The sequence below is a fragment of the Phaseolus vulgaris genome, chromosome 1 (assembly GCF_051622355.1).
Source record: "Phaseolus vulgaris cultivar YP4 chromosome 1, ASM5162235v1, whole genome shotgun sequence".
Classification (NCBI taxonomy): Eukaryota; Viridiplantae; Streptophyta; class Magnoliopsida; order Fabales; family Fabaceae; genus Phaseolus; species Phaseolus vulgaris.
Window position 1 is genome coordinate 36,677,405 of NC_143498.1, and position 22,169 is coordinate 36,699,573.

The 22,169-nt window shown below is 34.3% G+C and overlaps 1 protein-coding gene across 1 annotated transcript; it reads right to left on the reverse strand.

Moving 5' to 3' along the window:
• Positions 1 to 55: 55 nt before the first annotated feature.
• Positions 56 to 9,346, reverse strand: LOC137813898 (protein NRT1/ PTR FAMILY 3.1). Its single transcript, XM_068616364.1, has 4 exons — positions 9,158 to 9,346; positions 2,255 to 2,472; positions 1,234 to 1,793; positions 56 to 1,012 (listed from the first exon to the last, which is right to left on the reverse strand). The coding sequence occupies exons 1-4, from the start codon at positions 9,294 to 9,296 to the stop codon at positions 124 to 126; spliced, it is 1,806 nt and encodes a 601-aa protein (XP_068472465.1). The 5' UTR covers positions 9,297 to 9,346; the 3' UTR covers positions 56 to 123.
• Between the last annotated feature and the right edge of the window lie 12,823 nt (positions 9,347 to 22,169).

Below are 22,169 nucleotides of genomic sequence, written 5' to 3' on the forward strand. Positions count from 1 at the left end.
TTTAACTTTACTAATCATTGGTAACATCATAGGAGGAATTGATGAAGTATAAGATTTGAATATCAAACATAAATTTATTGATTGATTGTGAATTATCTTCTGCTCCCACGTTACATATACCACCTAAGTAACAGAAGAGATATTTTCTTTGTCCTGTTCCAAATCTTGGAGATTATTAAGTGTACTAATTTCCTCCACGGACTTGTAAGTGTAAAACCATGCACATATTACAAAGTAAATGAGATTCAGAAGTTGAATCCCACTAAGAAGATAAAAGTAACACTCCAATCTACCCCTGTTGAGGTTCCTATCAGGCAACCAATTCCTTTCCTTGCCAGAATACTTGTGAACTAGTGAGACCATAATTGTGCCAACATAGTTCCCAATGGCACTAGTTATGCAGTATAGAGCTGTAGCAGTGCTCCTCATGCTTTCAGGTGACTGATCATAGAGAAATTCCAAATGGCCCACAACCATGAAAACTTCAGCCACCCCATGCAGACAATACTGAGGTACCAACCAGAACACACTTATAGGAATAGTTGCACTTGGAATGTCCAATAACTGGTACTTGGCAGCAACTTTTTTTCTTTTGATTTCCACCCATGCTGAGACTAGTGTGGCTATAATGCTAACCACAAAACCTACTCCCATTCTTTGTAGGCTTGTGATCCCTGAAGGGTTCTTTGTGAACCTACGAATAAATGGAACAAAAAGGCGTTCATAGAGAACAAGACCTACCATCAAGGTTAGGACCGTGAAAATGCTCATGCTTGCTGGGGGGATTTGGAGGGTGTGAACGAGGTGTCTATCCATTGTGCGAGCTTGCAGAATCACAAAATTATGAGATGATGATGCAGCTATGAGCAAAATCCCTGAGGCCCAAATTGGAAGCATTCTAATGATGGATTTTAGCTCCTCTACTCTGTGCACCGTCGCTAATTTCCATAAGTCTGGTGCTGCATTTGGATCTCTTCCTTCTTCTGTCACAATGGCAGCCTTGTCCAGACATCTGCATATATAAAAACTTGTTCAATCTTGACAAAATCATCTAAAATATAGTACATATACATTATATACATTACATATATATACCATGTGTCCTTTGTTCTTCAATGTTACCAAATTATATTCACTCACGATGATTTAGTGGTGAGGTTTGAGAATGAAATTTTAAACTACCATATTGTTGAAATGAAAAAGATCCAAATCCAAATTTATGACTAGACATACTTGAATTGATCCGAGTGTAGAAGCTTTCCTTCCAAGGAAATAGCAGCATCTAGCTCCCAATTTTGGTACAAAAGCTTGTGATCCTGAGGCAAAGCCTCATATCTCTTCTTTACAGCAGCCACAACTACTTGTGCCAAACGAACCATTGGACTACCATGTCGTTTGACGGTTTTATAGAGCGGTGAGCCCAACACAAAGACAATGATGGATAAGAGCATGGCAATGGTTGGAATTCCAAGACCCCAACCCCAACCCATGTGGTCTTGGATGTAAACCACAATGGTCAAAGCACTTAGAGAAGCCAACCCCATGCAGAAAGAGTACCAATTGAAGAGGTTCCACTTCCTTGATGCTACTCCTCTTTTGGTCATGTCAAATTGGTCTGCTGAAAAGGTCACAACACAGGGTCTAATGCCCCCTGTGCCAACTGCTATGAGTAAGAGAGAGATGTACAGTATCCACATCTGAGAGGATGAGGCTTCTCTGCAGTTCACCTGTGTTGAGCATGCTAGGGGGCGCAGATGGGGCAGTATAGCTGATAAAGTTATTACAATCAATCCCTGTATCAACAACAATAGTATGCCAAAATTATCTGTGGGATTTGGTGTAGTAGTACTAGAATGAAACGGTTCACTCTCAAACCATAGAATGTATTGGAAAGAATACATTGTCACTACTTTCTGATTGATAATAAAGATGTCAAAAAATTTAGAGTAAGAAAATCTTAGATTTTAACCAAGATTTTATGAATATAAAGCACATGACACAGAAACTAATTAGAGGTTCACAACAACAATTAAAAATTTCTTGTATTTTTAGGTCCTGCTAAATAAAAGCTTGTAACATATATCATGTCTATCTAAAGACTGTTTTCACAAAAGTATAAACATAAAATTTGTAAGAGTTGATTATATTTATTCTAACATAAATGGAAGAGTTAAATATCTAAGGTTTCATGAGAGTGATTGATAGGTGAATATGAAAGTGACTTAAATTGTAGAAAGAGGAGAGTGTAAGAAACCAGTTCATAGATGAATGAAGCGACAACAATGGTCCAAAAACGGCCAGCAAAGGAGTCAGCAATTAGAGCACCAAAGAGAGGAGTGAAGCTAGAAGTTCCAGCGAAAGCAGTGAGCAAGTTGGAGGCAGGTACCAATGGCATGTTCAGCTGTTGAGTGAGGTAGCTTATCATGTTGGCATGAAAACCAGAACTTGCAAATCTGTCACAAAATTCATTTGCTGCACAACACCCAACAAATCCAAATTAATACCCTTATTAACCTAATAATTATGTTTCTACGTCTAACCTAATGCCCTTATTCTTATGTAACACTATTAATTAATTCAACAAATTTATATTTGGTATGAGTGTTGTAAATGCTTTATCATTTGTAAGACAAGGTGCTAATGAAAATCTTGGTTGATCCACGAAGTTTCAGTTGAAGACATGGTAGAGACAGAGGGCACGATTTTACTTGACGAGGCTGAAGGTCAAACAATTCTTATTTTTGTACATATTGTAACAGAAATAATCATGCATGGACACATCAGATAAAAAACATGATTTTCTACCGGGTTACAAATTTAAGCAAGAAATAGCGATGCTTAAGAAGATGGTTTCTCCTTTCAAGGCTAATCACCCAATTCTAACATTCATACTTCTCCAGAGCAGTATAATAATTTAATGGATTTGATTCAATAATCATTTTCTCAAACCCCTTCTTTGAATTACATCAGTACATCTCAAATCAGGTACATTTTCTAATCACTGGGTATCAAACATAGGGACTACAAATCATATATGCTTCAATAAAAATATTTCTTCTCCATTCGTAGTATTTCACCTGGACTAGTCTCTTTACTTAATGGAAATCAGTTAAGTGTAAATCATTCTGGTACAATTGAAATCACTCCCTTATTCACTTTGACTGTTGTTTTATATGTACCTTCATTCCAAGTCAATTTGATTTTCATTTATAGATTGACCACAAATCACAATTGTTTAACCATTTTTCAACCTCTATTTATTTCATTGTTCAAACACAACCGTGGACAGTGATTGCTACAGTTGAAAGATCACACAACCTTTATCAATTAAGGACTTCCAGTATCTATCAGGTGTCACAAAGTAAAGTGGGACGAGTAGACTTGACAATGAAAGTTCATCTCTTCCTAATAAGACTGTCAACATTAATAAATCTTGTATATATACCAATAATGCTAAACTTTGACATTTTAGAATAAGACATTTGTCTCATGATAATATGAAAATTTTGTCTTCATATTACTGAAGTATTTCCATAGGTTCTGTTGATCCTTTTGATACATGCCATTTTGCTAAACAAAAAAACTACGTTTTTGTTTTACTTTTTCTAAATCAACTCGATTTTTTTATTTGCTTCATGATAATATATGGGTCCTTTGAATCATGTTTGTATTAAAGGCTATAAATACTTTTTAACTCTTGATTTTACCCGATATTCATGGATTTGTCTAATGAAAACTAAAGTTGAAGCATACACACACTTACAAAATTTCATCAACATTTATGAAATATCATATTTGTCTCATAAAAATCTTTGGTTGCCTGGCTTTCGCTACTACTAGTGGTGTTTAAAGAACAAAACTTGGTTTTAGAGCTAGAAAATGTGTTTTTTGGGTTACAAAGATAGAGTAAAAGGTTTCACTCTTTTTTATATGAATCAAAATAATATTTTTTTGCACGAGATGTTATTTGTTTAAACCCATTTTCCTTTCTATAAGAATAAAACTAATACTAATTTGGACAAACTTGATTCGTTTAAGTTTATGCATTTGCTTTCTTTTATTTTTGTTAATGATATTGTTGTGCCTACATGTGTTAGTGATATTGTTCCTTCAGTTTCTACAACTGCACTGCAATCCAGTACCCCTGCTATTGCTTCTTCTAATCCATTACATTTTTCTGATGTCACCAACATTTTGATCCACAATCTTCATCTTTTTGAGTTTCTACTCATCTGAAACAATAACTTGGATACTTGAAGGACTATCACACTACTTTATTCTCTTCAAATGATGTTACTAATCATTCTAAGGTATTAAATATCCTATTAAAAAATATATCTCTCACCATAATTTTTCTTCTACGTATTCTTCTTTTTTTTATAATATTTTTTCTATCCAAGTACCTAAATAATTTAAAGAGGCGATAAAACATGATTGTTGGAAAGAGGCTATGCAAAGTTAACTTGATCATTTCGAGTCAAATGAAACTCGGTCTTTGGTGGATTTTCCTCCTGGAAAGCATCCTATTGGGTGTAAATGGGTTTTTAAAGCTAAGCATAAACCAGATGGCACCATTGATAAGTACCAGGATCATTTGGTTGCCAAGGGATTTACTCAAACTGAAGGTATTGAGTATTTTACGACTTTCTCTCCAGTAGTTAAAATTACTACCATTTGGTATATTTTATCCTTAGCAAGTGCTAAGGTATGGATCCTTCCTAGCCTTTCTTCATGGCCATCTTGATGAATAAATATACATGACTTCTCCAACGGGCGCTTTAATCTTTATTAACTAACACAAGTTTGTAAATTTAGAAAATCTTTATATGACTAAAGCATGCGAGTAGGCACTGAAACTCAAAACTTACTCAAACTGTAATACATTTTGGTTATATTCAAAGTGCAGGTGATCATTCTTTATTTATTCGCACAAACAATTATTCTTTCACAACTTTGGTGATATATGTTGATGACATTATGTTGTCTGACAATAATCTTCAGAAAATCCAGTGTGTTAAAACTCATCTTCATAACTCATGTAGTATCAAAGACATTGATACTCTTTGCTATTTCTTGGAATTTGAAATAAGTCATTCCCCTTTTGCTATTGTTCTCAATTAATGGAAGTATTGTCTAGATCTTCTTTCTGATAGTTGTTTATTGGCTTGTAAACCTGCCACTTCTCCAAAGAAACCATCTTGTCTTCTCTCTGAAAATGATCGTTCATTGCTTTTGGATACATGTGAATATAAAAGATTGATTGGGCATTTGTTATACCTTACTCACATTATGCTGATATTAGCTTTGTGGTTCATAAGCTCAACCAGTTTGTTTCAAATCTACGAGAACCTCATATCACAACAACTTTTCATGTATTATGATATGCGGAAGGATGTTCTAGTCTTAGTCTATTTTTTCCCAGTAATAATCAAATTGTTATAAAAGGTTTTTCCGATTCTAATTGAGGAACTTGCATTGATTTTAAAAGGTTTATCACTAGTTATTGTGTGTTTATGGGAAACTCTTTAATTTCATGGAAGCCTAAAAACTAGTCTACAGTGTGCAAATCTTCTTTGAAGGCAGAATACAGAGCACTAGCTTCACTTGTTTGTGAACTTTAATGGCTACAATATTTGTGTCAAGATTTGCTTACTAATATTTCTGAATATTTTGTTGTCTATTGTGACAATAAATTTTCTATATGCATAGCAAGGAATCTAACATTTAATGAGAGGATGAAACACATTGAAATCGATTTTCATTTCGTTCAGACTAAACTTCAAGAAGGCCCCATTCTTGTTTCTTCTTCTAATAAAGTGGCTGTTATGTTGACTGAACTTCTGCACCCTCGGTTGTTTTGTGACAACTTATCCAAGGTGAACATGAAAGATATACATGCTTAAGCTTGTGGGGCACTATTAGGTGATAAATTTGATACCATATGAATATTTTAGTTGATAAGTTGTAACTGTTCTATCAGTCGTACATCAACTATTACTTATCTATCTACTCTATCAATATATGTTATTTATATTTTTATGTGCTTCATAAATAGAGAATTCAATAATCTGAATAGGTGTGTAATTATTATATCATTAATAAAATATATCACTTTTCTTCTATCTTTTCCTCCTTTTATTGTGTCTTTCTCTAAAAGAGATATATAAAATTAAAAATAAATAAAAGATGCATTTTATATTTTTAAAAATAAGAAAGTAAGCATTTTGTCATGGACAATGATATAGATTATTGTTTTAAAAATAATCGTGGGGATATCCCTTTCTCTTATCTTGTGTTCTTATTTTTGTGGTGCTCCCAAAATTTCTTGGAGATCAAGTTAGGTTCAAACTTGCCTCTTGAAAAGGAAAAATTTTAAGCATGATGGACAAAATTCAATTGATTAATATGGACATTTATGGTTTTCTCTCTTATAACTTTTGTGTTTACAAATGACCTATTAGTTTGCTAAAACAGGTTGATCAATGGTTTAGGAACTTCATATGGAAGATGACATTCTAAAGTAGGGTACTAACATTGTTAATTGGACTAAACTTTGTTCTCCCAAATTTGAATGAGTTTCAAGTTACTTGGAAAATAATGTTTATCTTTTGAAGCTTTCCTGAAGTTTTGCTTTTAGTCAAAATCCCTTGCCGCTCTTGATGAAAGCCATGTTTCTTAGGTCTGAATATTAGAAATTTTTTATATTTTGCTTTTATTTTATATGGCATGGAATTAAAAATCTCTATGATGTTACTCTTCATAATACTCTATGGAGTGTGGGATCTAGTGATAATATTAATTTATGGAATAATATCTTTTTCTAAGGTTTCTGAGACTTGAAATGGTTCTTCTTGGTCTCTTTCTTATTATTTATCTGAGTTGCCTAATGTTTAAAATATGAAAATTTTTATTATTGCTTAGAAGAGTGATGTTCCTAATTGGATGCTTGAGGACTCTAATATCTTAAATAATAAATCCACTTGTTGTTTTTCCTCTTTATTTAAGGGTGTCTGTGATTGTGGTTTTGTTATATAGTCTTCTGCCATTCCTCTTGCCATACTCTTGTTCTTTAGAAAATCTTTCATAATAGGTTGCCTTCTAATAATGAGGTGCAACATAGCAGTATAACATAGAAGTATGACTCTTTGCTCTATGTGTTTGTTATGTAAAAAACACAAGGAGTATATAATATCTCCTTTTTGAATGTTCCACTACTATGTACATTTGGTATTGACTTCAACAAGTCTTCCCTAGGGTGACTTTTTTTTGTCTCTTGTTGATATTATTTCTTTCTTTAATTCCTCACATAGTGCTTTAATTAAACATACCAGACTTGTTGTGATTATCTTTTCTCTGTTTGGATGATTTGGAGGATGCGAAACTATACTAGATTTCAACAGATGCATACAACCATTGATTCTATAAAGAGCCACATCAGATTTTCAATAAACACTTCTAATAAACTCATGAATAATGATATATCTGACTTTTCTATTTTGAACTTTAGTATCAGCATGAGAACTGGGAAAGTTACACAACCTATCCAGGTTGTTTGGAGTTATCCTTTGGTTGGTTGGATTAAAGTCAATATTAATGGTGCTTTTAGAGGTTTTCTTGGTCTTGCTACCTGTGCTGGGATTTTTAGAGGGAGTTTGGGGAAATTTGTTTGAGAATTCTTTTCCTTTATGGAGGTTTAGTTTTCTCTCTTTACTGAGTTCATGGGATCTATGCTGGCTATTGAGAATGTGAAAGAAGCTGACTACAAACGTTTGTGGCTGGAGAGTAATTCTATCCTAGTTTGTCAAGTTTTTTCCTTGACTCAGCTTGTACCTTGGTCTAACAAAGGCAAATGAAATAAATGTTTGACTTTTTGTAAAAGATTGAGTTTAAAGTTTCCTATACTTTCAAAGAGGGGAATCACTGTGTTAATAAACTAAATTCCTTGGGACTGGTTAATAGACAAGAGTTTTCTTGGTATAGTAGTATGTCTCCTAAGTTTTGTTGGAACTTTTTTCATAATAGGTTTAAACTGTGGAATAAACTTTAAATGCTAGTTTGTGGGTTTGAAATTTAGAAGTTAGTGGAAAATAAAAGAATGAGAGTTTTGATAGATGAAAAGTAGTAGTTGGGAGTGTGGTTTTATTATGTTGTTAGTGGGTTTTAAGGCCTTAATGAGATTTTATTATTTTCTGTTTTAGAAAAGCTTACTAATGCTTCTAAATAGGATACTCTCTCAGTTGTAAGATGCACTGCAGAAAAAAAAAACAATAGAGAAAAAAAAGAAAAGTGATTCTTTAGAGAAAAGAGAGTGTGCTTGTTAACTTTGACATTTGAATATTTTTACATAAACAATTCATTTGGATATTTTTACATAAACTTCATATATTTCGTTTTTTTTAGGTTTTTTTTTTAAGTGTTCTTTTATTTCTATACATGAATTTATTTATTTCTTCCATTCTTATTTGTTATGTGTGGAGTGTCCTGTCCGATTTCATACTCATGTTTAAGATAAGTTTTTCTTTTTAAATAAAAATTAAATTGTACAATATTTTTAAAATAATAAGTATGTATAATTAATTACGTTTCCTTGCATAGAACTGATTATATACGTTAACACAGAAATATTTGGATTTCTTTATCATGGTAACGTGCTAACTAAACAATCGATTATGTTTAATTAATTATTTGTTTATACAAACGTAATGGAATATTTTCTTGTGACAGTGGTCGCTTGTTTTACTTCTTTTTCCATCGATTATCAAACTATGCACGTATTTTGAGATCTCTTTATTTTTGTGTTCTTCCATTCTTTATTTCTTTTTTTTCGTGCGACCAAATAAACAATAAATGATTAAATTTAAATATATGAATGAAACAATTGAAAATTCCAAACATAGCTAATTAAAAATTTCCTTAGTTCCCACAACAATGTACCAGTATTTTATACAGTTTAAGGCAACAAAATTATGAATGAAGATGATGGTTTAGTTGTCTTTCCCTGTCTTGAATCTTGGTATATACATATAATGAGTGAAAGTGATGATTTGAAGCAACAGATTGATCGGAAAAAAGGGGCATGCAAGAAGGTTTGAGGAGAAAAGTGCAGAACTTAAAGATTAGTATGAATGAAGTTGAGAAATGAAGAAGGAACACGTACCAAGGATGAAGGGTAATGTTCTGATGCCTCCTCGTTGATGGTTGTTTTTGTGCAGAAGTTCTTCTTTCTCTGCCATCTCGCCACCGTCTCTAATGTTAATGCTTTTCTCTGCCTCCATGTCTGACATCTGTCTCCGCATATGCCATACACTCACCGATGTTCTCTATATATGCCTCTGCGAATACACCTAGCATTATATATATATATATATATATATATATATATATATATTTCCATCTAACAATTATAAGTATTATATTTCAATTATTTTTCTTACTTGAAAATAGTTTGATGTCTGAGAAAACTCAAGGTTACAATTTCCAAACTACCAGAATTTTACACATAAATTTTCCAATAAGCTTTTAGAATATAGACTTTAAAATCAAATTATGATTAGCTTGATTCAACAAAAAGATCTTATTTTTCAATTTAAGGTAAACAGAGTGTCAAAGTTCTCACATGCAAAGAAAAAGATAAAACATAAATTGTGAGATAATGAAAAATTTACATAGATCAAGATTTTGACCAGTCTATATTAATATATAAAAATCTGCATTATCATAAAGTCTGATCTTTAAAATAAAGTGACCAGTATATAATTTTATAAAAAATACAAAGAAAATTTAGAATTTAAAAAAGATTAAATTTTATAATAAATGAAGAATAAAATATTTTGAATTTGTTTATATATTTTTTCAAATAACATATGTATATTCTTTGTTTACTTTGAATTTTATTACCTTAAACTATAAAAAAGGATCTTATAAAATTAAAATGCGCAAAAATAAATAAAGATAACATTTTTATTCTTAAAAAAAATAAACTATTTTTTAAAACTTATTCTGATTTTCTTTTTTAGTATTTCATTAAAAATCATCATTATTATAATTAATTCATGATAACTTTAACATTATTATATCATCATTAAATATAATTACTATTATTATTATTATATTATGCAGGATTTTACATATTTTAATATATATATATCTTAGGTATTGTGGTCAATTATTCCAAGATATCACAATTAAAAACAACTGTACATGCAGACCAACAACGTTCTTCGTCTTTCTTTTTTAATAGCATAAAATAGTGTGGGTTTAAGTGATATGAAAGTTTAAGTTTAATTATGCATCTATTATTTTCTAATAATTTCTCTCTCTATTGATTGAACCTTAATTAAGCTTTATTTGACTGTGGAAAATGAAGCCCTTTAGTTGAGCATGTTTATAGGAACACATAGGAAGAGTTTGTCTTATATTACTTTTTATTTATCAGAAAATTTAATATAACACTTTTTTGTTTGGATCTCGGTTTGATTAGATTTAGATTCAATAATAATACATTAAATGAGACTAAATTAACTTGGTCAACATAATTTATATATCAATTTTAATATTATACAAAGGTATTATAAAAATAAAGATTTCATTGAGTTAACCCAATTAGAAATGTGTTCAAATTATTTACAATTTTAAGAATTATCAAAAGAAGGTGTCTTATTCCCTGTCTTGTTAATATATAACACTAGTGTATATGTTATTTTTGGATTTCGGTTGAAATAGAGAATATCTACAAAAGGTTCTCTGACACTTAAATCACTATTCAATAGTAAGTGTATTAAATCTTGCTAAAAAAACGTACTTTTACCAGGTGACATTCTTCTATTTATAGAGACGAGCGAGAACATTGTTCACATTGAACATACGTTATCACAACTTTTTAAGTTAATCTTGTTTTAACTTGATAAAACAGACGAATTATGATGTGATTCCAATAGCCACATAGAACAAGATTTTTGACACTTTGAGGAATCACCTTGAGCTGGAAAATATAGAGGCACTTTCTTAGAAGTTGGATCATGGTTCTAAGTCAAGAACTCACCAATAACAAGCACCAAATCCCAAACTCATTTGGATGAACCAAATATTGTCAAATTGAATCAACAAAGGAAATATAAAATGAATTGACCGAACAGAATTATGCAAGAACACATATGAACCGAACATAAAAGGAATTGAAACAAAAACAGAACATAGGTGCTGGAAAATTGGAATAGCCGAACCAAAACAAATCAAAAACACAAGGCAACATGAACAATTGAAAAAGAAGAAAGGAAGGAGAAGAGAATGCTCATGAAGATGGAAGAATGGTTGGATGATCACGCCACTAGAAGTATGGATGCTCCTAGATGAGTGTGCAAGCCGCCACTTGAGGAAACCATGGTCCTTCAAGATAAGACTAGAGTAGAAGCTCAAAAGCTCTCCAAATGCTCACTCCAATTTTGAGTATAGTTTCTTTAGATAAATTCAAATCTGAATTTTACAAAGGAAGCACCTCTATTTATAGCCTAAGGTGCTGAAAAATAGGTGGGAAATTTCAAATAAACTCATTTGAAATTCCCACCAAAAACAAGTCACATGGGAGGTGTGACCTTTTTCTACTATGACACCTCCCAAAAACTACACCTACACCACTCTCCTAAGTCACATGGACAATGTGACTTTATTTTACATTTTCACACACCTTTATTTAATAACCACACCTCCTAAAACTATACAAGAGTATTTCAAAGCTTGGCCTTGCCCCTTATGGGATGGACTTGGGCTCTTTGGGCTTTGGCCTTCTTGGGCTTTGGGCTTGGGCTTTGGGCTTGGGCCTCATCTTTATTTTATGTCTTCTTTTAATTTTGAGAAGACTAGAAGGAAGAACTTCAAATGTGAGGGTGGATGTCCTCTTCCTCCATTAATAAAAGCCTCCTTTATTTGATTCTCATCATACTCCTCGAGTTGGAGAGAATTCGTCCACGAATTCTGAATCCCTGCATATAACAAAGTCAGTTTAGTTTTACAATTAAAAGTGGAAGAAAAATGTAAACATGACTTAGCATTTGTAAATAATGGGATTTCAGAAAAGGAGGTTCTATAAATCGACGAAGTTGGAAAAATTTGTTTGGGAATGATGTGATGTTTTGGAAAAAGACCTCTTAAATGGTGACAACCATTAGGAGGTATGAACAAATCATCCCTAACATTTTTTAACCAAGATGGTGGTGAAATAGGAACCTTGGGTAATGAAAAAGATAAGGAAGGAAAACACCTTGGAGGTGAAAGGATAAGACCCATGTCAACTTGGCCTTCTTTGTCTTTTTCTTGTTTGCTTGTGGTAGGTGGGTGAGTTAGGTCTTGTTTTACCTTGTTGATCTTTAAGATTTGCTTTTGTGGACAATGAAGAGCTATGTGCCCAAAACCTAAACATTTAAAACATTTGATATTTGAAGTTTTGGTAGGTGACTTAGGAGTAGAAAGATTTGTAGTAGAAACTTTGTTTGGAAACATGGTTTGTTTGGAAAAATTGGAAGGAGAAATTTTGTTTGCATCCTTCCTAGAAGAGTTGTAGAAATCATCATCATGAGTATTTTTGAAAGTTTTGTTCAAAAGATATGATTCTACCTTGATGGCTTTGCGAAACACGCTCTTTAAAGAAGAATATTCTTTTAATTCTACAAAATCTCTAATATCTCTTTTCAAACCACGTACAAACCATTTAATCTTTGACTCTTCATTAGCATGCATATTCATTTTAGTCAAAGTTGTTTCAAAATCTTTAAAGTATTCATCTACCATCCTATGTCCTTGAGGAAGCCTTTGGAACTTCAACAAGTGTTCCTTCCTAGAAGGAGGAACAAACCTCGCGCGCATACACTCTTTCAAAGCATTCCAAGAAACCACGGGAGGTTTCTTGCGATATATAATGTCCATTACAATTTTATGCCACCATTCTTTGGCATAGCCCAAAAAGGATAAAGAAACTAATCTAAGTTTTTGGTCATCTTGGACCTTATACACATGAAAATAATGGTCAACCTTAGTCTCCCATTCTAAATACACATTAGGATCACTATCACCATTAAAACTAGGAACTTTTTTACAAGCAATGTTGAACACTTGGTGATATCTTTGGTCACGGTTATAGCTCTCTTCATGAGAATGATGGTGATGCCTCCTTCTTCTATGTTCTTCTTCACCAAGGACTGAAGCTTTGGAAGGAGAATGTTGTTTGTAAGATGCACCACTTGAATAGCCAGCCATTTTGCAAATAAAAAACAGCAAACACACAAAAACAGCAAACAAGTTAAGAAACAAAATTAGCAAAAACAATGAGCTTGGCAATGAAACTGCCGAAGTGAAATGAGGCTGAAAAAAGAGATCACTCTCAAAGAAATAATGTTCTTGCACCAATCTGATCTTGAGGCCTTGGAATCCTCAAATGAAATATGTCAAAGCAAGCACACCAATCTCAAAAGCAACCACCACAAAACCAATGAAACAATAAAGACAAACAAGAAAAGGTATAAGCAAGGAAAGGTAATTGCAAAAGGAAAACTATGTGTAAGACAAACTCAAAGAGTAAGAATGAAAGACAAGCAAGAAAATAAAGAACTCAATGAGAAAGTAGGCACACAAAAGAATACTTAAGGAAAAGCACTAGAGTAGATGAAGAAAACAAAAAAAAATTAGCTACTGGAAATTTTTTTTTTTATGCAAACTGTGTTTGATATTCACTGATTTAACTGGAACGTTGTAGAGTGAACTGGATTATGAAATTTATACCACAGAAACATCAAGATGTTAACTCAAAAATGGCACTGGAATCAATTAAAAACAGTAAGCCAATTGAGAGAAATAAATTTTTTAAAATCACTGCCAGATTACCGTATTTTTTTTTCGGCAGGAATGTACACTTTTTTTATTTTATTTATCATTTTTTGTGTACTTCATATTTTTGAATGATTCTTTTTTCTATTCTTTTCTAACACTTTGAATATCTCAAATCCAGAATTTCAGAATTTTACAGTACTTAAATCAGTTGCAATAAGGAAAAACAGTAAGCACTTTTTTCAGAAACGGAGGAATCCTAATAGGAATAAAAAATAGGATGATGAACTAGCAAAGACATAATAGAAAATGATGTATTGGAACTTGTATAGGTCTAGAATACAAGTATGAACTCAATTCTAAAAAGAAAATGCACAAAGGATCAACATCAATTCAGAAAATTATATGACACCAAAGCAAGAAACAATCAAAACAATAAAAGTACTACTAGAAGTAATGACATATATGGAATAACATGACTAAGACAAAACTTGACATGATTCAAAAATTAAAAGACACAACACAAATTGTAACAAGTGGAAGGAAGCTTAAGGTAAACTCTAGGAAGGATAATGCCATTCCAAAAGAGCAACCATACTCATAAGAATTATGAGTGCCATAAACCTTTCCACAAACACTTGGAGCAAAAGAAAACAGCAAGAATACACAATTAAAATTCTAAAACAGAAACTTAAATTGCAAGAAATTAAAAAAGCTCTTGAAATAAAGTGCACACAACTCAACAATTAAACAAGAAGAACCTAAGACTCATGATACCACATGATGTGATTCCAATAGCCACATAGAACAAGATTCTTGACACTTTGAGGAATCACCTTGAGCTGGAAAATATAGAGGCACTTTCTTAGAAGTTGGATCATGGTTCTAAGTCAAGAACTCACCAATAACAAGCACCAAATCCCAAACTCATTTGGATGAACCAAATATTGTCAAATTGAATCAACAAAGGAAATATAAAATGAATTGACCGAACAGAATTATGCAAGAACACATATGAACCGAACATAAAAGGAATTGAAACAAAAACAGAACATAGGTGCTGGAAAATTGGAATAGCCGAACCAAAACAAATCAAAAACACAAGGCAACATGAACAATTGAAAAAGAAGAAAGGAAGGAGAAGAGAATGCTCATGAAGATGGAAGAATGGTTGGATGATCACGCCACTAGAAGTATGGATGCTCCTAGATGAGTGTGCAAGCCGCCACTTGAGGAAACCATGGTCCTTCAAGATAAGACTAGAGTAGAAGCTCAAAAGCTCTCCAAATACTCACTCCAAGTTTGAGTATAGTTTCTTTAGATAAATTCAAATATGAATTTTACAAAGGAAGCACCTCTATTTATAGCCTAAGGTGCTGAAAAATAGGTGGGAAATTTCAAATAAACTCATTTGAAATTCCCACCAAAAACAAGTCACATGGGAGGTGTGACCTTTTTCTACTATGACACCTCCCAAAAACTACACCTACACCACTCTCCTAAGTCACATGGACAATGTGACTTTATTTTACATTTTCACACACCTTTATTTAATAACCACACCTCCTAAAACTATACAAGAGTATTTCAAAGCTTGGCATTGCCCCTCATGGGATGGACTTGGGCTCTTTGGGCTTTGGCCTTCTTGGGCTTGGGCTTGGGCTTTGGGCTTGGGCCTCATCTTTATTTTATGTCTTCTTTTAATTTTGAGAAGACTAGAAGGAAGAACTTCAAATGTGAGGGTGGATGTCCTCTTCCTCCATTAATAAAAGCCTCCTTTATTTGATGTGATTCCAATAGCCACATAGAACAAGATTCTTGACACTTTGAGGAATCACCTTGAGCTGGAAAATATAGAGGCACTTTCTTAGAAGTTGGATCATGGTTCTAAGTCAAGAACTCACCAATAACAAGCACCAAATCCCAAACTCATTTGGATGAACCAAATATTGTCAAATTGAATCAACAAAGGAAATATAAAATGAATTGACCGAACAGAATTATGCAAGAACACATATGAACTGAACATAAAAGGAATTGAAACAAAAACAGAACATAGGTGCTGGAAAATTGGAATAGCCGAACCAAAAAAATCAAAAACACAAGGCAACATGAACAATTGAAAAGGAAGAAAGGAAGGAGAAGAGAATGCTCATGAAGATGGAAGAATGGTTGGATGATCACGCCACTAGAAGTATGGATGCTCCTAGATGAGTGTGCAAGTCGCCACTTGAGGAAACCATGGTCCTTCAAGATAAGAATAGAGTAGAAGCTCAAAAGCTCTCCAAATGCTCACTCCAATTTTATGTATAGTTTCTTTAGATAAATTCAAATCTGAATTTTACAAAGGAAGCACCTCTATTTATAGCCTAAGGTGCTGAAAAATAGGTGGGAAATTTCAAATAAACTCATTTGAAATTCCCACAAAAAACAAGTCACATGGGAGGTGTGACCTTTTTCTACTATGACACCTCCCAAAAACTACACCTACACCACTCTCCTAAGTCACATGGACAATGTGACTTTATTTTACATTTTCACACACCTTTATTTAATAACCACACCTCCTAAAACTATACAAGAGTATTTCAAAGCTTGGCATTGCCCCTCATGGGATGGACTTGGGCTCTTTGGGCTTTGGCCTTCTTGGGCTTGGGCTTGGGCTTTGGGCTTGGGCCTCATCTTTATTTTATGTCTTCTTTTAATTTTGAGAAGACTAGAAGGAAGAACTTCAAATGTGAGGGTGGATGTCCTCTTCCTCCATTAATAAAAGCCTCCTTTATTTGATGTGATTCCAATAGCCACATAGAACAAGATTCTTGACACTTTGAGGAATCACCTTGAGCTGGAAAATATAGAGGCACTTTCTTAGAAGTTGGATCATGGTTCTAAGTCAAGAACTCACCAATAACAAGCACCAAATCCCAAACTCATTTGGATGAACCAAATATTGTCAAATTGAATCAACAAAGGAAATATAAAATGAATTGACCGAACAGAATTATGCAAGAACACATATGAACTGAACATAAAAGGAATTGAAACAAAAACAGAACATAGGTGCTGGAAAATTGGAATAGCCGAACCAAAACAAATCAAAAACACAAGGCAACATGAACAATTGAAAAAGAAGAAAGGAAGGAGAAGAGAATGCTCATGAAGATGGAAGAATGGTTGGATGATCACGCCACTAGAAGTATGGATGCTCCTAGATGAGTGTGCAAGCCGCCACTTGAGGAAACCATGGTCCTTCAAGATAAGACTAGAGTAGAAGCTCAAAAGCTCTCCAAATGCTCACTCCAATTTTGAGTATAGTTTCTTTAGATAAATTCAAATCTGAATTTTACAAAGGAAGCACCTCTATTTATAGCCTAAGGTGCTGAAAAATAGGTGGGAAATTTCAAATAAACTCATTTGAAATTCCCACCAAAAACAAGTCACATGGGAGGTGTGACCTTTTTCTACTATGACACCTCCCAAAAACTACACCTACACCACTCTCCTAAGTCACATGGACAATGTGACTTTATTTTACATTTTCACACACCTTTATTTAATAACCACACCTCCTAAAACTATACAAGAGTATTTCAAAGCTTGGCATTGCCCCTCATGGGATGGACTTGGGCTCTTTGGGCTTTGGCCTTCTTGGGCTTGGGCTTGGGCTTTGGGCTTGGGCCTCATCTTTATTTTATGTCTTCTTTTAATTTTGAGAAGACTAGAAGGAAGAACTTCAAATGTGAGGGTGGATGTCCTCTTCCTCCATTAATAAAAGCCTCCTTTATTTGATGTGATTCCAATAGCCACATAGAACAAGATTCTTGACACTTTGAGGAATCACCTTGAGCTGGAAAATATAGAGGCACTTTCTTAGAAGTTGGATCATGGTTCTAAGTCAAGAACTCACCAATAACAAGCACCAAATCCCAAACTCATTTGGATGAACCAAATATTGTCAAATTGAATCAACAAAGGAAATATAAAATGAATTGACCGAACAGAATTATGCAAGAACACATATGAACTGAACATAAAAGGAATTGAAACAAAAACAGAACATAGGTGCTGGAAAATTGGAATAGCCGAACCAAAACAAATCAAAAACACAAGGCAACATGAACAATTGAAAAAGAAGAAAGGAAGGAGAAGAGAATGCTCATGAAGATGGAAGAATGGTTGGATGATCACGCCACTAGAAGTATGGATGCTCCTAGATGAGTGTGCAAGCCGCCACTTGAGGAAACCATGGTCCTTCAAGATAAGACTAGAGTAGAAGCTCAAAAGCTCTCCAAATGCTCACTCCAATTTTGAGTATAGTTTCTTTAGATAAATTCAAATCTGAATTTTACAAAGGAAGCACCTCTATTTATAGCCTAAGGTGCTGAAAAATAGGTGGGAAATTTCAAATAAACTCATTTGAAATTCCCACAAAAAACAAGTCACATGGGAGGTGTGACCTTTTTCTACTATGACACTTCCCAAAAACTACACCTACACCACTCTCCTAAGTCACATGGACAATGTGACTTTATTTTACATTTTCACACACCTTTATTTAATAACCACACCTCCTAAAACTATACAAGAGTATTTCAAAGCTTGGCCTTGCCCCTCATGGGATGGACTTGGGCTCTTTGGGCTTTGGCCTTCTTGGGCTTGGGCTTGGGCTTTGGGCTTGGGCCTCATCTTTATTTTATGTCTTCTTTTAATTTTGAGAAGACTAGAAGGAAGAACTTCAAATGTGAGGGTGGATGTCCTCTTCCTCCATTAATAAAAGCCTCCTTTATTTGATGTGATTCCAATAGCCACATAGAACAAGATTCTTGACACTTTGAGGAATCACCTTGAGCTGGAAAATATAGAGGCACTTTCTTAGAAGTTGGATCATGGTTCTAAGTCAAGAACTCACCAATAACAAGCACCAAATCCCAAACTCATTTGGATGAACCAAATATTGTCAAATTGAATCAACAAAGGAAATATAAAATGAATTGACCGAACAGAATTATGCAAGAACACATATGAACCGAACATAAAAGGAATTGAAACAAAAACAGAACATAGGTGCTGGAAAATTGGAATAGCCGAACCAAAACAAATCAAAAACACAAGGCAACATGAACAATTGAAAAAGAAGAAAGGAAGGAGAAGAGAATGCTCATGAAGATGGAAGAATGGTTGGATGATCACGCCACTAGAAGTATGGATGCTCCTAGATGAGTGTGCAAGCCGCCACTTGAGGAAACCATGGTCCTTCAAGATAAGACTAGAGTAGAAGCTCAAAAGCTCTCCAAATGCTCACTCCAATTTTGAGTATAGTTTCTTTAGATAAATTCAAATCTGAATTTTACAAAGGAAGCACCTCTATTTATAGCCTAAGGTGCTGAAAAATAGGTGGGAAATTTCAAATAAACTCATTTGAAATTCCCACAAAAAACAAGTCACATGGGAGGTGTGACCTTTTTCTACTATGACACCTCCCAAAAACTACACCTACACCACTCTCCTAAGTCACATGGACAATGTGACTTTATTTTACATTTTCACACACCTTTATTTAATAACCACACCTCCTAAAACTATACAAGAGTATTTCAAAGCTTGGCCTTGCCCCTTATGGGATGGACTTGGGCTCTTTGGGCTTTGGCCTTCTTGGGCTTTGGGCTTGGGCTTTGGGCTTGGGCCTCATCTTTATTTTATGTCTTCTTTTAATTTTGAGAAGACTAGAAGGAAGAACTTCAAATGTGAGGGTGGATGTCCTCTTCCTCCATTAATAAAAGCCTCCTTTATTTGATTCTCATCAAATTATGTTTATTAAGTAAAGTTAATTGTAATTGAATTATCTATCGCTTTGGGTTCCCAAGATGGTCTTGGTCTACACATAATCTTGGTCGGTCATCATGACCAAGTGTAGTACCCAAGCTCGATAAACTTAACATTGAGAGCCTAGGTTATTTTGTTTGGTCGAGATGTTCTCGATTCTCTCTCCTAATCCCTTGAGATCGTGGTTGTAGACCATGAGTCTTTTGAAAAATTAGGGTTTGCCTTCGTCCCCCTTTCTGATTTGTATCCAACACAACTTTGACTATTATTGTTAAAAGATCTAAAGGTTGGGAGGCGAAGGGACACAACGATTAGGTGTTGTGTTTCGTAGCCTATAAATAGTTGCATTTTTTTTGGATTCCAATATACACGAGGTTAGTTATGTCTTTCTTATAGAGCATCTCAGAGCCTTTGGATGGATACTCTTCGAAGGATTTTGGTCAGTGGTCATGGTGGAGGAGAGCTCGACCTTTGAGGTGAGAGAGTGTTAGGTAGATGCAACCCATAGGGTCGGGAACCTAGCGAGTGAGTAAGCCGAGAGTGATCTCCCACCTCGGTCGGGGTATGAATGAGTAGACACTAGGGTTACCCAATAATTTTTCAATTATTGTTGGTCATCCATGATAAAGTCATACGCCACGAGCATGTCTATGCTCATAAGGGATGTCGAGGTGGGCGTAATTTTGTATTGCCATTGAAAATGTATGTCATGGTAGGAAGGGTAACTCGTTGTACTTCTTCTACATGTGTAGTTGCATGTTCTTGGATGTCCATGCCAGGTTACCTTTTGACGATTTTACCATGATGCACCTTAAACATTGCCCCTATGCAACTACATCCAAACTCATGGATCTCACTACAAGCCTTTCCGCCTTATGTGTGAGATGATTGATTTGTGTCTGTCTTCTCAAGTGTTCTTGCATTACTATAGTGCTTGGTGAACTATCCCGATCGGTTGGGTTTCCTTAGTGGGTCAAAAGGGTATATGCTTCTTCGCACCCTACACCTGATCTTATAAAAATTTCAAAGGAATTTTTTTTAAAGTGGTAGTTGAACCCTTCAGCCGAAAACACTTTTCAATGGCGATAAACCCAAATTTCCATTTTTTTGGACTTGAGACCTCGTTTCATATCATTTCTTGCTAAGGCCTATCATGACTGCCGAGGACAAAAATATTTTCAAAATCCTCAATCTTTTTTCAAGAAGGTTACACTCTTGAAAGATACTCTTAGTCATGAGAGTTGATTAAGAGATGAAGCATTAATAAACACTTTCAAGAATTGGATCAAGATTCTACAAGCAATTCAAGAACACAAATCAAGAAACCCATTTCAAGAACATGAATCGAATAGAACATCAACAAGTAATTCCAACTGATTAAAACAAGAACCAATGACAAACTATTGATTAGAAACATTCAATAGCAACATTTGACCGATTGAAAATCAAGAAAAAGAAACAAAACATGTTTTAGAGTTTTTGATATAGAATGGGTATGGAAGAAGATGATGAAGAGTTGAAGAAACTTATGTGGTTGAAGACAATGAGAGTGATCACACCACTTGGATGGTGAAAGGCTCCAAGGTGAGTGAGAGTGCCGCCACTTGAGGATTCCCAAGACTCACAAGATAAGACAAAGAGAAGGAGAGCATGTCTCACAAAGAAACCACTCAAATTCAAGAGAGTAACTTCACTTTCAATTTCAATATTCAACTTATGTTTACAAAAACAAGGCTCCTCTTTATATAGGCACTGAGCACCGATCATGAAAAGGTAAAAATACATGAAGAGTCACTTGTAAATGAAAAGGCAAGGCATATGAAAAGACAAGGTAAATGCCACCCCTTTTCAAGTCACTTCCTTATTCTAGAAAAGTGACTTTTCCTACTACTTCCCTTTTAATGTTCTATTTTGAAACTATTCTAAAAATATGACAAAAGATATTAATTGGGCTTGGGCCTCATCTTTTGAGAAGACTAATAAGAAGAGCTATAAATGCTTTGGGCCTTGTCCATTTCTTCTATTGATGAAGTCCTTATTTCCTTGTTGAGATGACCCTTCAAGTATAGCATCCTTAGTCATCTTTATGTATTTTTGGGTTACATCACTTAGTTTTCATTTCACTACAATTATGGGTGCACTTGAGCGGTATGTTTTGCTTTTTGTTTTCTTTTTCTCGTGATCATTGTTAACTTCGTAATGGTGTTTTCTTTTTCACGCATAATGGCTCAAACAACTCCCGACTTCATGTAAGTTTTGAAGCGGCTCCGAATGGAGAAAGGTCGACCGACCGAGACCAACCCTCTCCTTCGAGGTGCCTACTTCTACCTCGTCATCAATTTTGACCCTCCTCTAGTTGGAAAAAAGGATTAAGAGGAAGGAGAAGTCCAAGAATCATACTGAGGAGGTCTCCGAATAGGGCTCTACCTTCTACCTTTGAAGTCAAGATGGATGGAGTTGCTTCTCTACTCAGTGGGAATTTGACCTTCTATAAGGGGATGAGCATCTCATTGACATCGACAAGAAGGATA

Excerpts from the sequence above, each read along its gene's own strand:
- LOC137813898 (XM_068616364.1), bottom strand. The coding sequence starts at position 9,296 with ATGCGGAGACAGATGTCAGACATGGAGGCAGAGAAAAGCATTAACATT. Across the intron at positions 2,473-9,157 it reads AACATTACCCTTCATCCTTG|CAAATGAATTTTGTGACAGA; the intron begins GTACGTGTTCCT and ends GGTGTTGTGCAG. Across the intron at positions 1,794-2,254 it reads CTTCATTCATCTATGAACTG|GGATTGATTGTAATAACTTT; the intron begins GTTTCTTACACT and ends TTGTTGATACAG.